Genomic DNA, 16,804 nt, shown 5'->3' with positions numbered 1-16,804 from the left:
AAAATACATTTTGTGCCTTGCTATGCCAAGTCTCATGGAAAACCAGTTGGTCCTGGGAAACTTTTTTAGAAATTGCAAGTTGACCCGGACTAGCCAATCGGAACAGTTTCGACCCCTAAATTGTTGCATGTTGATCTGAAGTAAGAGGGAAAAATGGTATAAAAGACCCTCATCCGCCCTAGTGGGGGTTCACTGGGCTGATAGTCTATGGCGTTGGGTCTACGTTGAGCTGATGAAGATTTCCATGATTTACCTTGGGTTTCTTTGATTTTCGGGAAGTTATTTCATCTGATGGTCTGATTATTGCTGAGGGTCGGACATTTTATCCCGGAGATTTTAGCAGAGAATAATCCTCTGTGTGATCGGAGGGTCGCCAACGTTTGAGATTTGGTAACTGTAAGGCAATTCTAAATCTATGCTTATGTTCCAAACATTTGATTTCTTCTTGAAATAAACCGAATTATGTTATATTCAGTAGTGCCTAAATGCTAATACAGAGCAAATTAATATTAGATAAACAAATTTGGATTAGTAAGAAATGAGTTTGTGATTCTTTAATGGAGTACCGAAATTAACTAAATGTTTCCTAGGCTTCAATTGTGTTTTAGCTGATTCTAAATCACCATCAACCAGTCCAACTAATTGGTCCATCGACCAAGTGGTGGAGTGCCTTGATGTCAAGGTCAGGATTCCATAGGTGCAGATGTATATAATGTATATAATATAAAGAAATGTAATGTTCATAGGTAATAAGAAACCCACATGTCCAGCGCTTTCTCTCCTGTGTGCAGATTCGAGTGAGACAAGTGCGTGTTGGTGTTATGGGCCCCACCAATGAATGAGTGTATGGATGAGTGGTGTGCGATGACGAGTCTGTGACATAGGAGGGATATGTAAATTTGTGTTTTCCGCTGGAGCACACCCCAGAGCTCCTCTGTGGGTTTAAACAGCAGAGTAGGGTGTGAGTAGGATTGTTCTTCTCTGGACTGCACCCTACATTTGGATCAGAAAAAGGGAGCCCTTTACTGTTAAGAGTGAAAAGGTGTTGCTGAGACTTGTGACTTCAGTGAGCTTCCCTGTGAGGCTCAAACTGGAATACCAGGGGAAGCATCCCTTGCTTTTCTACAGAGTTTGCTAAAACCTTCTTAGAAAACATAATTATGTAGCTATCTGAATGCTATGAGAACACAACGTGGGTAGGTTATGCACAGTGGAGCAGAATGCAAAGTGGGAACCATTGCTGAATGTAGCATTGTTATTCTCAAGTGGTTTAAGTAGCTGCAGTTTCTAGGACTGATCTCCAGGTAGAATCAATTAGGTTTTTCTGGAGTGGTATTTCTGCTTCCTCTTCTTTACCTCTATGGGGCCCTTGGCAGGCCTTCTAGGAACCAGGGAATGAGGTGATTGGTGTGAAGCTCAGATAAGTGTATCCAGTGGAGCTGAAACTAATCTTACACGGATATGGTGTTACTGACATTTCTGCAAGTATTTGTTCTATAAACAGATTTAAACCTAAAAAATACTGATAGGCTCACGTGAGGACATAGAGGCCTTTTCACTGCCTGCAATTTTATGCAATTATCGCATAATTTTATTTTTTATGGGCAGAGAAAACTTAAGGAAAAAAAATATTACTATTTTGGTTTGCAATCCGAAAATTAAATAGGCGAACTGCCAACATCTCTTCCTTAGCGAGTGGTCAAAAAGAATGGCTACACACCTAAAAGATGGTTCCAGGGACCCTCAGATCATGAAAAAAGCTAATTTAATGTGGAAAGGGGGTATTGCTGAGTAGGCACTACCACATAGACCATTCACACAAAGTTCAGCGGGGGGGGGGGGACACAAATGTTGCACATGGGGCACTGGATGGTCAAAGTCCTGTGTGCACTGCCTCCATCACATGCCCTATGAGTACTGAATACAGGAGTACTGCTCACAGGGCATAGCCATAGACTATGACCTGTGTGTACTACCCACTGGCAGTTGTGCTCTGTGCATAGTAGAGGCAGTGGTGCAGCTATATAGCATGAACGAAGGCTATGCACTGTGGTCAGGCTGCACTGAGCCCAGGGCATGACAATAAGCCATATCCTGCCTTCAGTGCTGCGCCTGGGCAAGGCTGATGTTAGGCCTCTTCACAGATGAACGGCCAAGCCCCAAGTGGGAACTGAGAAAAAAAAAGTTTTTCCACGCTGAGGTTCTCTACAAAGAACGCATACCAATTAGCATTGCTTATATACCTGATGACATTACACATAGGATTCCCTCATAAAGTCTGTCATGCTTTTGTGTACCCTATACTTCTGACTGGAGGAGACAAATGACATGGCCAATAACCATGACCATAGCATGCTACATATCCTGGATGGCCTCCATCCTTCCTCATCTGGATGCTGTGTAAGAAGAAGTTATCTTTGTACAGCCAATAATCACTGATTCATTTCAGCATTTTACAGTTTTCAACTGCAATAACAAAATCTACTAATCTAAGATTATTCAAGGAATATACTTTTTACTGAGGAGCTATGGCTATGTTTATAGTAGTGGTCCCTAGTACTCCGGTAAGTCCCTTTTTGTTACTGACCTTTAACCTATTCGATGAATTGGCACCATATATGGCAGACGCTTGGCTCATCCAGTTATTAAAGAAATAAAAAGCTATCATTCAGCAAAATCAAACATTTCTGCAATGTTACCCATTTAAACATTGCCTTGATAATTTGTTTACATATCATTGATCTACATGGCTTACAGTTTGCCAATTTACAGGGCCAGTTTCATCTGACTGGCCGAGCATGAACCAGACAGTCGTCTCTATCTACCTTGAAGCAGTTTACAAAGTACAATATGCGGTCTGCAAAACACACATTGCAAATAGAATTTGGAAAGCGAAATTTAGGCCAAATTTGTCAACGCAATTGCAGAAAAAAACATTTGCAAGCAATAGGTCTCGCATTTATGAGAGTTTGAGCTATTAACATTGTAAATGACAATGCCTTTTATTTACATGTTGTTTTTAAAACAGATAAATAAAAGGCATTATCATGGACAATGCCAATAGCTTAAGCTCATGCAAATGCGAAGCCTATAACATTGCAAATGCGTATGGCTCCCGTGCTATAAGCAACAGCAGGCAGAACAAAGCTATTTGAGAAAACAGTGCTTAGAGGCTGTAATTAAAGCCTACCGTGTAACAACACGTAACGGGGGTGTCGCCATGGGAGAATACAAAATGAGACAAGGTGGTAGTAAGGAGGGCCTACTAAGCCTATTAACCAATGAACAGCCACAATTTACAGTGGACAATGACACAAGCAAATGGAAAATAAGGGTGGAGAATGGAAGGAGCTTCAAGTCCCTACCTGAATACTGCATGCCTAGCATAGCAGTGCATGCACTATCCAGTCTCGACCTAACAAGGACCCCCTGCTTGAAATCATTCAATGGGACAGGCAACACAAGCAAAAACGTATGAGAGAAAACAACCAGTCTGACGTTATTCGCTCTACGTCTGTACCTTTGTGTGAATGTGTTAGAGGCTCAGAAATATTACGATAGGTATCAATACATATTTATTTAATTGCTTTGAACGGTAAATCAATTCGCCATTTACAATAAGATCATCATTTTCTTTGCATCATGTCAGTGACTAGCATCGAATCTTTAGACCATAGCAAAACTTTCAAAACATTTAAACCACAGCAGACAAATTATTTTCACGCAGACACTTGCAATCATCTTTCAACATTCATTACTCAATAAATAGTATCATATATAGAAAGAGAATTTTTTTCTGATCAATTTTTATAAGTCTCGCTTAACACAAATTCCTTACTGGTGTTCAATATGAGGCATTTTCTCCTGTAGCTATCTACTGTATCCAATGCAGCAAATATTACATACACAGCATCATAAGCGAGTTTGGATTACATATATTCTAAATTACAATGTAATCATTTCTTCATTTATTTTGTAAGTTTCTGTTGTGGCTTGACCAATTTTCTTCAACATGCGTTTCAGCTAAAAACGCCTTCCTCAGGAGCGCCACATCTTATAACCCCATAAAACATTTTAAGTCGACAATAACATAATATGAAAATGTCACTGAGCTCCACATTTAAATAGATGCACTCTAAGTTGAGTGTTCCTTAGTTTTAAACTATTTCTACAGTCATCATGTACACCAAAATCACCTCAGGGTATCTTCCACTAAAGAAGAAATAAAAAACAATGAGACTTTATTTGCATACCACTTAAGATGGCAATGAGACTTGATTTGCATACCACTTAAGATGGCAAACCCACACACTACCAATTAAACTTAAATTATTTTTAAAGTATCCGATCCAAGTCATAATGAGATAGAAAATGCTCCAAAGAACATGTTGTCGTGGTATAGCTGAGTGCACCCGTTTTCACCCAGAGTAACGTGGTTGAGCATTTTTCACAGACATAAATCACACCTACGAATCGGTCATGAATACTGTCTCCCACCTCAAGGCAGAGTCTAGCTCACACCAAGATGGCTTAGTAATGCAGACATAAAATTCCTAGGGCACTTGCAACCGCTTGATGCGCTAGAAATAGGAGGGAACAGTTAGTCTATGGGCCTTTTTATATTTAGACTCCATGAATCAATTTAAAATGGTATACTACTTTTTCAACTTCTGTGTTGCTTTTAATTCACACACCCAATGCAAGTGGCATTTAATGTGCAGGAGTCAACTGTATACTTCTGTCACACCTGCCCCATTCTAAAACAAGAATTATTATCCAGGATAAGACTCCCTTTGTTTTTACTGTAAGAAAACAATTGGGACTCAAGGAGTAATAACGCCTTCCCTCGACTTCAACTATATCTTTGAGCTTCATCTGGTTCACAATATGTAGCATGGTGCATTAGACATGGGATAAAGGATGTTTGCTCTCAATGTATGGAGTCTACGCGCTGTATATAATATCATGCGCTAACAAAAAATCAGGGATACTTTAACGTAACTGCATTTCTGAAAATGACCACATTTGTGTATGCTTCAACAAACGATCGGGTTAATGTGGCCTACCTTTAAAGCTCTAACAATGCCCCCGAGGGGTATCCCAAGGAGCATGTTCCCTTATATCGGAAGAGCGTTTGCTCCAGCTTGCAAAATGCTCACGTACTCTTATTGAACCCTGGGCTATTAAATAGCGGGACAAGTTTTAAGTGACACTTAGAGATCATAAAATATTTGTGCTCTTTATAAAAGCATGCATATAACTGCCAGGGTGCCATGCAAGGTTCTTACCTGTAATTGGTGGTAGTCTGAAACGCCACGCATCAGATGCTGTGAAAAGTGTTCGGCATCTGCGGCTCCCTAAATTACTGTTTGAATGGGCCAATCAAGTCCCTAGGCCCACCCTCAGCATTTTTTCCTGGATGAAGCTGAAAACGTGGCGGCCATGATGAAGCGGGCAAGTGCTAGAAGTATATCCGACTCACAAGGGCCAAAACCAGATACGATAAGAACCGTACAAAATAAAAGCTGGATGGAAGAATTGGATTCACCCAGCAGTACGATTATCCCAGCTGTCTATTCTGGCAACTTAAGTGAGACCCAATTCAATGTAAAAAATTGGAGTGAATCGGGAAGGCAACTCCCATAGACCACAAAAGAGGGGGAGTTCGATGTCAAAATTCACCGATTTATATTTATAAGAAGATAAAACCGTCAATAGATTATAACCTTATTTGACCTGATGGAAACTGTATTATGATAGATAACAATGACACCTCACTCAATTTCTAATTAAGGATACATCCATAACTGGCAAACTAAAAAATAATCCACTGATAATGTCCATTTGAATGCCTCTGGATACTAGCCCAAACCCTTATGGGGGTTGTGTATCTTTTTGGCTGATACTTTTACTTGAAGTGCAGCTTGGGAAGATAGGATTCGAAACGTCTCTTATTTCCTTTGGAACACCGTGTAGATCTATGAAGCTCAGTCGGATCTCTAGCCTCAACATATTCTGTCTAGGTGTATCGAATGGCGTTTTCCCATGGGATCTCACTGTTTAATCCTTTTGTGTGAGTTTGGAGTAATTTATTTTTTTAATCTCTTCTTTTTCTCACTTCTGATCCATCCTTTACTTCTCTAGTATTGATTTTCTCCAGAATCAGCCATTTGAGACTTTCCGGTGAGTGCTCATTCTCCACTGTGTTTCACTATAGGTGCCATAAGTTTTGGGGTTTTAATGGGTGATCTGTGTTCGGTCAATCGAGTATAAAAGCTACAGCCTGTTTCCCCTACGTAACCTTGCCCACAAGGAAATAGCAGAAGGTATATGACATTCTGGGTTTTACACTTCGTCATCCTCTGCAAATGTATCTTCTATCCGTTGTGTGTCACATGTCTGTTTCAATGGCACTATCACAGACCATACATTGGCCACATTTGAAATTTCCTTTAACTGGGTTACTTCCATCAATAGTTTTTAGGATGAAACTGCTGCTTATTTTCAGGCATGATCTCACTGGGTGTCTTTCAAGCTATTATTTTTACGATGGGCGAGAATTGGTTTCTGTATCCTCGTTGAGTCATATGATTTTGCATTCAGAATATGCCAATTTGAATTGATTGCCTGGCGTACTTTTACATTCAAAACAGAATGTCTCATAATACATACTATTAGCAGATCTTTTTTATTTTTTTCTTGACAGATTAGGTGGTCTCTATCATGGAACCTTGCCCTTTTAAGGGGTTTCTGAAGAAGCCTCCTCGGATACCCTCTCTTCAGAAACTTCTACCGCATAATGGCAGTCTGTACATTATAATTTTTTTGTTTGAATCGGTTTATTGCTTTTTGTATAATTAGAGTCACACAAGTGACAAATTATACAATGGGGACGTCAGTTAACAATTGCACTTTATATCTTGCAGTAGCAACAATGTGGCAGATTTACATTGTTAGCAATAAAGAATAGAGACTGAAAGTGCCATATTTAGCACCTTTAAAGTTAATGGAAATCAGACTGACAGAAGGAGGATACGTGAACAGTAAGAAGAGGTACTGCAGTATGGCTGCGAATTACATCAAATGAGCATGTGCTGTTCACAATAAGCAATAATACGCAAAGACAGAAAAAACAGTAAAGGATCCCAATCAAAAACAATGGGAATGTATGTAAAGGAAGAACCATAGTAGTAACTGTCATGCCAGACTTAGTTCCCCCACCCGCCCCCCAACAAACCACATCGCCCATCTAGTTGCTAATTGAATTGCTCGTGACTGTACCCGGACACCCCGCCAGCAGGACCAGTAGTGGTCGAGGTACACATCCTCTGCAGTAAGTCCAACAGTGAAAGTGACGAAGGGGTGGCAGCGCATCCCATATCCCACCTACCAAATAGCGAGCAGTCGGGCTTCTGGCGATAGGGGATTGTCAGGTATATCAATGTGGAGGTCAGCCATGACGACATCTCAGCTACCGGCCAATGGGTGCTTATGAAGCCCCATGGCATCTTCCACATGCAATGCGATGCTCTCTGCTTGTATCCAGCTGACGAGCGACCGCATCCAGGCCATGAGGTGTGGAGGTTTGGGTGATTTCCTACTGCCTGCGATTAGCCATTTGGCCAATATTAGACCCAGGTCCATGAAGCAGGATGTGACTTTGTGCTTCGCCGATACAGGCTGAGCACTCACACCTCCCATGTGTGAGAGATGGCTCTTTCAGTACAATGTACTAAACGGGTCTTGACTCCCCGCCAATAGCACTGCAAGTTTGGGAAAGCTCAGAGCATGTGTATGATATCCACACTTACCAGCCCACATCGGGGCAAGCAGCATCCGTACAGTGAAAGTATCTGCTGATGTAGGCAGGTGTGAGGTAGGACCTGTGCACAATGTACAGCGGAATCAAGCGAAAGCAGGTAATGCGAGGTATGCAATAGGACCCTCCAATATGGTGGACCATTCCCTGTTCATACAGGGTTGAGAAAGGTAAGCTGTGTGTGAGCGCAAAGAGTCAGCCAGCCAGTGAACCTAATACCTACCTTGGCCCATAACATGTAGATACTGTATAATTAGATGCATAGAGGGCTCTCAGGTCATGTACCCCCATCTTTACCCCTATTAGTGACATGTGTAGAAGGAACTGACCAGAAGGGAGACCGTCTTCCACCAGAGACTCGTAGGACAAAAGCTTACCATCTCTATAGAGATCAACCAATGTCTGGACTCCAGCCACAGTCCAAGCGGTCAGTTACGTTGAGGTGGTGTAGCGCAGCCCACGCAGCATGCCAAAGTTGGGGTGTATGGTGTACTCTGCCTCGTGAGGTAGAGGCTTCATCTGAAGCAGCAATGCAACACCAATAAAAGTGACGGCATGATTGGTAGAGGTCGAGCACAGGAGTGGAAAATCTGAGAGACTCTGATCGAGGTCCAGGCCGATAACAATGGGGCAGTGTCCACTAATTGCAAAGCAGCGAGCCACCCATTGAAGTTGGGATGCCAAATAATATTGTTCAAAGTTGGGGACCGCCAAACCCCCACAGATGGTAGGTTGGCAAAACTTAAGGAGCGCTACTCTACACCTGAAAGTGTTCTAAATGCAGGTTCTGAAAACCTGAAAGAGTTCCAAATGACGGTTCTGACCACTTCCTCGAAGGAGCGGAAGAAAGAGGCTTATATACAAGGGCAGGTTGACAAATAATGCAGGAGTCAGGGAAGTACGACCATCTTGAGCACAGCCACTCTGCCCATGGCGGACAAAGTCAAGGTCTTCCAGAAGTTCATCTGGGCTGCATCGAAGCAACAGCATGCGTCGGATTACCGTCAAGGAGATCTACAAGGGAATGATACATTTGCATACCCAAATATCGGAATGTATTAGGTTGCCAAGCGATGCGGGTAGCAACCAGATCGATGCATGGGCCAAGAGTGGTCGGAGCAAGTGGGAAAAGGCAGGATTTGGCACCGTTGAATTTTAGGCCTGAGAGTTCAGCAAAGTGGTAGAGAGTGCAAGTAATACCATCGGGGATAGAAGAAATATCCCTCAACTAGATGAGAATAACATCCGCATAGAGCGAGATTGAATGAATACCATCTTCCAGGGGTATACCCCACACTGCCCCCTGCATGAGCCGGTGAGCCACCAGCGGTTCCACCGTCAGGGAAAAGAGTAGTAGGGAGAGCGGGCACCCCTGGCGAGTGCCCCTGCCTCTAAGGATAGGATCGGAAATGAGGGAGACAGTCTTCACCTGGGTCAATTGTAGTGTATATAGTAAGCTAATATGTCTCAGATATCTGTCTCCAAAACCCTATTGGGGCAGCACCGTAAATAGAAATGGCCACTCTAAAGAATCAAAGGACATTCGAGGTCAAGGACCAAACAGACTGCATTATGCCATGCGATAGGGGCATGTTCCATCATGTAGGAAAACCCGATGCAGATTAGGTGAGGTTGTGCGGGCCGGAACTAACCTGTTCTGGTCTGCAGCCTGTTCATCATAACCATGTAGATTGCTACAGTTACGCCGCAATCTAAGGAACTATCTAAACGAAATACCTTTCTTCCGGTGTCTTGGATGGAAACTGTTAAAGTGAAGTAATGTGTTCCGGGCAGTAGATTTAACAAACATGTCTAGCTCGAGTCTTCCTTCCACGTTTTATCCAGATATCTATGAATTGCACTTTCTAGTGACTTTTGTTTGCCATAAATCTTAGTTTGGAATCACAAAGATTGATCCATTCACAAAAGTTTTAGGGTTTCCTCTTCCGCTTGCCAGATGAAAAAAATGTATTGTCTATATAACGAGACCAAGCTAAAACTGTTTCGGAAAAGGGGGCAAGTTCATTGTGACTGAATCGGTCTTCAAAGTTGCCCATGTATATATTAGCTATGCTCTGTACGCATGAGGCTCCCATAGTAACTCCTTTCTTCTAGAGGAAAAGTTCACCCCCAAATGCAAAGGTGTTTTCACTAAGCACAATCTTAACGCATTCAAGGATGAATGTCCTGAGGGCTTCCCTAAGATGTTTCTGTCTAAATGAGTCGACCGCCTCTGTTGCCACTGCTTGTGATATATTACTATAGAGTGCTTCTATGCCTAAGGCCACTAAGATTTGTGTGTACTTATTTTACCTCAGACCTTCCACTACTGTAATCATATGCCTGGTGTCCTTAATGCATGATTTGATTCAAGGTACCACCGGACGTAGGAACAAATCCATAAATTTGGAGAGAGTTTCCATTATGGAACCTATGGTGGCCACAATGGGGTGTAAGGGAGGGTCTTTTTGATCTTATGCACTCTGTAGACACTTGTCATCCGGGGGTTCGCAAAAGTGAGGAAATAAAATTCCTTAGCACATATATCTCCTTCATTTAGAGCTTGGGTACAAGCTGCTGTATTTTCCTATCTACCCTATTGTGGGATCTGTTTTTATGTTTGTACAATGTTCAGTGTTGATCGTGACTTTTTTTGTACCGATATAATTATCAGTATCCATTAAGACTATACTGCCCCCTTTGTCACAATTTTTGATAGAGAGCGGATTGTTCTTAGAGAGGGTGGTAAGGGTTGTCTGCTCCGCTCTGTCCACATTCAGTAACTGTTTGGGAAAAAACGTTGTGTATTCTTTAAGTTTGTTAAGTACTGCATGTTCAAAAATGGCCACTTATGGACCCAACTGATCTAATGTCGGGGTAAAGGTAGAGGGCAAGATTAGGCTTTACTAAATTCCCTTGGACTTTTCTGATCCATGAAAATCTTTCTGAGCCTTATTTTCTCAAAGAAAGAGACAATGTCTTGCAAAAGGTCATTTTGTGAGCATATCCATGTGGGACATAAGATAATCATTTTGCTAATAGGGAGTTAGAAGCTGCATCCAGTGGTGTTTGTGACAGATTGAAAATGGGAATTTCATTTATTGTCTCTGGTCTCTAAATATAGGTGGCTGCTGTTTGATTGATAATTCCCTCTATATCTGAGCTGGTACCTCATTCTCCGAGATTGTAAAAAAAAATTATGTCTTCTTTTTCATCATTCTTTAAAGGAGATAAGTTAGTTTTCTATCTCTTCTAGCCTCTTTTTAGCCACTTCTAGTGTGTTCCATTTTTTTTTCTTGTCTTCCATTTCTAGCATTTTGTTTGCCAGTGCCAATACCATTTCTCATGCTGTCTCCACTATGAGCAGTATCCAATCTGTGGAGCAACGATTACTAATAAAGGACCATTTTTCTAGAAACTGCCTGATTTGTACAAAGAGACCAGGAATGTTCCTTACTCTTAGCCCTTGCTAAGAGTGCCTTGGTATAGTGCCAGCTCTCAAATACTGGAGCATTAACTCCCCATTGGATTCTAGTCTTGATTTTCTTTTTGAGTGCCAGTAATTTGTTCCACTCTTCATTGCCCAAATTGGTAGAGTGAGATTGATTGACAAAAGTCAGTTGGTTACTGACCAATTTACAAAATTCTTCACCTGTAAAACTAAAGGTTTTGAGCATCTCTACATTATTTCTATGTATATTAATCTGTTTGAAAACATACCAACATCAAACAGAAAAAGAAAATGTGTATATATTACCACACCAAGGTGAGACAAAAAGAAATAATACATTTACGTACCATTTAAAGCAATGAAATAAATATGTATTCATACCATCACAAAGTTCCTGAGCATATAACGAATAATGTCAGACGGAGAGAAAGGGGGGGGGGGTTCTTTCATGCAAAGTTGTCAAAGCTGCACCTCATGAGGTTGAGGGCACATCCAAGATGTATGGAAAATATCCTCAGTCCTCATTAAAAACGTGCCAGAAAATTACTAAGTTTCGCAAACCTAGTTCATCAGTTAATTATCCAGGGCCGATGACGAGTCCAAACCATTTCGCAAACATTAAACCAAACCAAATGTGGTTCATAAATCAGAATGCATTAGTTAACAGACAAATATATGATTACAAATATATGATTACAATTAGATTAGGTTCACTAAACAAAAAATCCAGTTCACTTACTGTAAATCAAAAGAAATCTGCTTTGGCTTAAGAACCCGCAGTCAGTTTTCATACTTGTACAAATTTATTTAAAAAAAGAGGCTACAAATCCACACAAAAAAGTGTGAGAATACGTATGTTACAATACGTAATTGAGACATACAAACTAATACAATGAAACTGTCCAGCTAAGATCAGTGATCCACTGAATCTGACCAACTTGAGATGTATAGCTATTTTCGAATGATTCCCAGTCACTCTACCAGACTCCAAAATCATACACCCACAGCTCAAAAAATAAGACAACCAACTGAGTATAAACAGAACAAAACATATGCAAAAAAAATCATCACATGCACAATCAGACTTCGATATGTGAAGACAACCTCTGGACCAATTGGATGGTCACCACAACCATGCCAAAGGCAGAATGTGCATGATACATAAGCTGAGAATACAAAGGATAGGATTTAATGTGGTTTAGTTTAAATCTATTAGGTATTTGGAGAGGTGTTTATGATAATAAATTGAAAATTTGGGATGCATCTTCTCATGTAGGTCAAATCATCTTCCTCATTCAAAACAGTAACTATTGTTTACCAAGAATAATTAATTGATTGAGCCATCTGATAAGTAAAATAGATACCTCCTGGATAAGTAATTATCTCTATCTCCTGTTAAAGTTTATTGTTCTATTATTCTCTGTACATATCAAACAAGAATTTTGGAATGTACAAGAGTTTTATATCTGCACAACTAAAGATTAAACAGTCAAACACTGAATATGTATATTTAAGATCCAGAAATGTATGGTAGTACCATTTTTTAGAAGATGTCCATATCTTGGTGTGACATCATAAATTACATGCCAATACAAAAAAACAGGGAATTTGCTTGATTATGATGGCCATGTTGAATTTATGGATTCTGTAAGAAAACTCCAGCTTCACGCTGGTTAAAAAAAAATCTAGGTGGACTGAGGATAAATTCCAAAAAAAGATGGTTTCACACACCCTGGAAAAAAAGTATATTTCATGTGGGCTATCAACAGGTGATTTCCTTTATTCCTAGATCTCTAACATCTACCCGGGAATCACTAACCAGCAGTAACTCCAGATCACATTCAGGCTTTGGATACCCCAGTGTGACACCCAATTTCTATTTTCAAACTACGAAAATTCTTTGTTCTTTAATACCAATTTTTCAGAGTGATAAAGTTCAAATAACGTATGCAACCTTTTAAAATTGACCAGTTATCATTAACCACATGAATGGAACAAAAACATAACTACAGTCAAACTTGAATGCGAGGAGCAATAAATTAAGAAGTTTTAGGGTTTAGGTGGTGACGTTACCAATAAATGGCAAATCTGAATGGTTACGAGACATTACTTAAACTTAACCAAAATTTTCCTTAAGGGTAGGATATTTAGTAGAAAAAAAATATGTACACACCTACTTGTATTCAAAAATACATACACATGTGAAAGCACCACATGCATGTTGAATATGTAGAGATATACTTATGTATTTATCATAAATAAAGCAAACATAATAAGATGATGGACGGAGCGCTGAAACTTTTCAGACACTCGCCCCAAGTCACAGATCTGGGTTTAATCCATCATTGCTCTTATGCTAACTAAGCCAACCCAGTTCAGACCTAGCCATAAGCAAATCAGTTCTGACCCTGTTCCTCATGGGAATAGTCCAGCACAAAATGCCAAGACAGGTCTTCCCTGGACCAGAAACAAGCATCCTGGAACCGGTTTCGGGGTAACGCCCCTCATCAGCCAGGCTAGCTTGAATCCAGTGGCAAAGTGAGCATGGGACACGTCTGGGCACACCCTGCCAATTTAGGACGAACAAAGCAAACACACACAAAAAATGATGGACGGAGTGCTGAAACTTTTTTCAGGCACTCACCCCCAGATCAGGGTTTAACACGTCATCGTTCTTCTGCTCACTAAGCCAACCAGTTTCCCATCACGAACAGAGTTAAGACCGAGTCTGAACTGGGGTGATGAAATGAGCTAAAGAACGATGATGATCTGTGACTGGGGGTGAGTGTCTGAAAAGTTTCAGTGCTCCGTCCATTATCTCCTTGGGTTTGCTTTATCATTAACAAGGCAGGGTTTCAAATCCAGCGCGTTATTGTTATAGAGATTCACAGAGAGATCAACAAAGCATTAAAAAGCAATATACACCACACACACAAAAAAAACAATGCGAGTGTACAACTTCAAAAAAACGTTTTACAAAAATGTAGAAATTCCATCAATGATTTGCTTCTTTGGGATATGACGCATGAACCTACAGACATCATTCAATGACTCAACGTTATACTTTCAAGAGACAAGGCATTGAAATAAAACTTAACAGTGGGTAGTAATATATGCATACAAATGTATGTGCTCAGCTCTTGCTTATTCAGGTCATTAGAACCCAAGAGTGAGCTAGCACGAGTCGACCACAATATTCATTACCTGTAATATATATTTATGCAGAAAATTAATTATGTAACAAGTAAACAAAATCTGTACTCCCTATTTGTTGAAATTCACAATTCGCTGGAATTTGTGGGAAATGATTTACTGTTATCAAATGGATTCAAATAACGTTGGAGTTTTAAACCAGGACATATTTGAGCAACTGAAACACGATAAAAATGTAATGTAACATACACATCTAGTGGCATACGCGTGCATTCATACTCATAATCACATAAAAAATAAGCGAGTCGTGCATTGATCACCTACACATTATAACTTTTAGCAACCAATTATAGGTAGTTCGTCAATGCCATACATGCACATGAGAAAACGATCAATTCTCTGAAAACAAACATCTGGGGAATCTGCAAAAGATTGGGTCACAATTACCAGTATTCACCAATATCCTACTGATACTCAAGAGAGTAAAACGCACACCATCTCCAAATGACACAGATAGCTTAAACAAAAACGCACCTGTCCTTATCTCCAAGCACAGAGAACAGTTAATTATCCTTGCCTGATCAATGTTATAGCACAGCCTAAACGGAGACATATTGATCAGCCTGGTACACATGCTTTGAGAATGACAGTGTAATGACTAGGTGCAACCCTTTCTGCAGCGTGCACAACTGTGCGTTTCTCAGAGCCCCCTGTGGCTCCATCAGCCTCTGAACATTGGAAATGCCTGCGTGTGCCCCCCACTACACACTGCATTCTTTCTACCTCCCCTCCTTTGCACCGACAAAGAAAAGGGGTCATTTTTGGAAACCTCGCTGCCACAAACACACACTTCTGTAAAAATAACTCATGTAAAAACGAAACCATCCAATTACTTACACCAGATACAACGGCTTCAACAGAGGAACGCCGTGCAAGGAATACAAAGCTGTGGGATTTAAAAGGGATTTAAAAGCCTCGCTCAAATGCAGCCTTTCGCACAGAAACAGAAAGGACAGAAAATCAAATGCCCGCACCTACTTGGTTTTTTTGTAGCCGATCTCTCCCCGGAGTTGGGGCGGCTTTCGCGGTCAGCCTTTGACAATCACGAGCTTGGTGGGTAGCTCTCTTCATGGGCGAGTCCAGGAACAGAGAAAACAGCCTCTTTGCCGGGTTGTCTGCCGGGGAGATGGCGATGCAAGGAGAAACTTTGAACATACCCCAGCGTCCGCATAGAAGCGCCAAGCAGGGAGATTTTCACCGCCATGTATTTAAATAAATACACATATGATGCATATATTTGTATTCGAGAAGACATGGTCCAGAGATTTCATCTTTTCTCTGTAGCGACTCAATAGACATATATGTAACTAATGATCATTTGTGGGAGATTACAGGGCATAAAAAATCTAAAACGTTTCAGGAGTAAGGGGGTGATTGTGCAAAACCCTCGTTTGTTTTCTTTTTCCTTATGTTCCCCAGATGTCTATGTCCAGCGGGGACGATGCCGACTTCGTACAACGTACTGCTTTTATTTCAATTTATTTTCCTCGGTCAGTGTCACCCCTGGGGAAAAGGCTTTTCCTTAATTTTTCTTTTTTGTTATGCTTGACAGACTGCACCAAGCTCCAGCGTTCCGTCTGGGATTCCCATGGTTACGAAAAAATAATCACAAAAATAAACATAAATGATGTGAAACAGAATGCTCGTCTCCTTCCTCCGCAAGTCTCCCGAACCTTACACTTCGCCATACAATACAACAATGGGTTGGCAGTCTTGCGTTGCCAGCTCTTATAGAGATAGTGACGTAACACGCAGCTAGTGGCATGCAGGGAAATGTAGTCTTTTGCCCCCACCAGCTGGGTGCAGGGGGTTCTGGGATCTCGGGTGGCATACAAAAAGGCGGAAGTGAGAGTGATTCCGGGCACGTAGTGATATTTGGCTGCAGATTGCATAGGGTTGGGCTCGTAATATTTGGCTGCAGATTCCGTAGAGGGTTCTCAATTAGAGCCCATGCAGTGCCGAGAAAAACCAAATGCAAACCATCTCAACTCTTACGGAATGTTTCCGGAAAATTGTCCCTTTTCATTGTGAATACTAATTTATTAAGAAACATTAACAGCAATGCAACAACTATAAGTTATCGTTTAAACATTACAGAGTTGGTATAATGAAAAAGGCAGATTGGGCTACACATTTCAGGGGTTTCATTAACGTGTGAAATTCGCAAGTAAAACCTTAACATAAAACTATAGTAATATTTTAGAAGGAGAAATGCTAAAGCAGCGGTTTACGTTTGTGGAAAGTTTCTTTTTAAGTAGTTTCTTTAACAACGAGATTCTCAGGACTAACTTGTTTAAATAACAGCATTATGCTGAAGCAGC

The 16,804-nt window shown here is 40.8% G+C and overlaps 1 protein-coding gene across 7 annotated transcripts in view; it reads right to left on the bottom strand.

Annotated features, from left to right (window-relative positions):
• Nucleotides 1-16,184, bottom strand: part of CSRNP2 (cysteine and serine rich nuclear protein 2) — a 68,111-nt gene extending 51,927 nt beyond the window's left edge. For 2 of the 7 annotated variants that reach the window (XM_085600789.1, XM_085600788.1), the window contains exon 1: nucleotides 15,462-15,579. Coding sequence is in view for 1 of the 7 variants with exons in the window: in XM_085600783.1 (XP_085456909.1) it covers nucleotides 15,462-15,638 (177 nt within the window). In the remaining 6 variants the exon portion in view is untranslated. Of the gene's footprint in view, nucleotides 1-15,457 lie in introns of all 7 variants that reach the window. The other 5 variants (XM_085600785.1, XM_085600783.1, XM_085600784.1 and 2 more) reach the window with 5 other exon arrangements.
• Between the last annotated feature and the right edge of the window lie 620 nt (nucleotides 16,185-16,804).

This window comes from Triturus cristatus, chromosome 4_2, assembly GCF_964204655.1.
Source record: "Triturus cristatus chromosome 4_2, aTriCri1.1, whole genome shotgun sequence".
Classification (NCBI taxonomy): Eukaryota; Metazoa; Chordata; class Amphibia; order Caudata; family Salamandridae; genus Triturus; species Triturus cristatus.
This window is presented reverse-complemented; position numbering and strand designations above follow the sequence as displayed.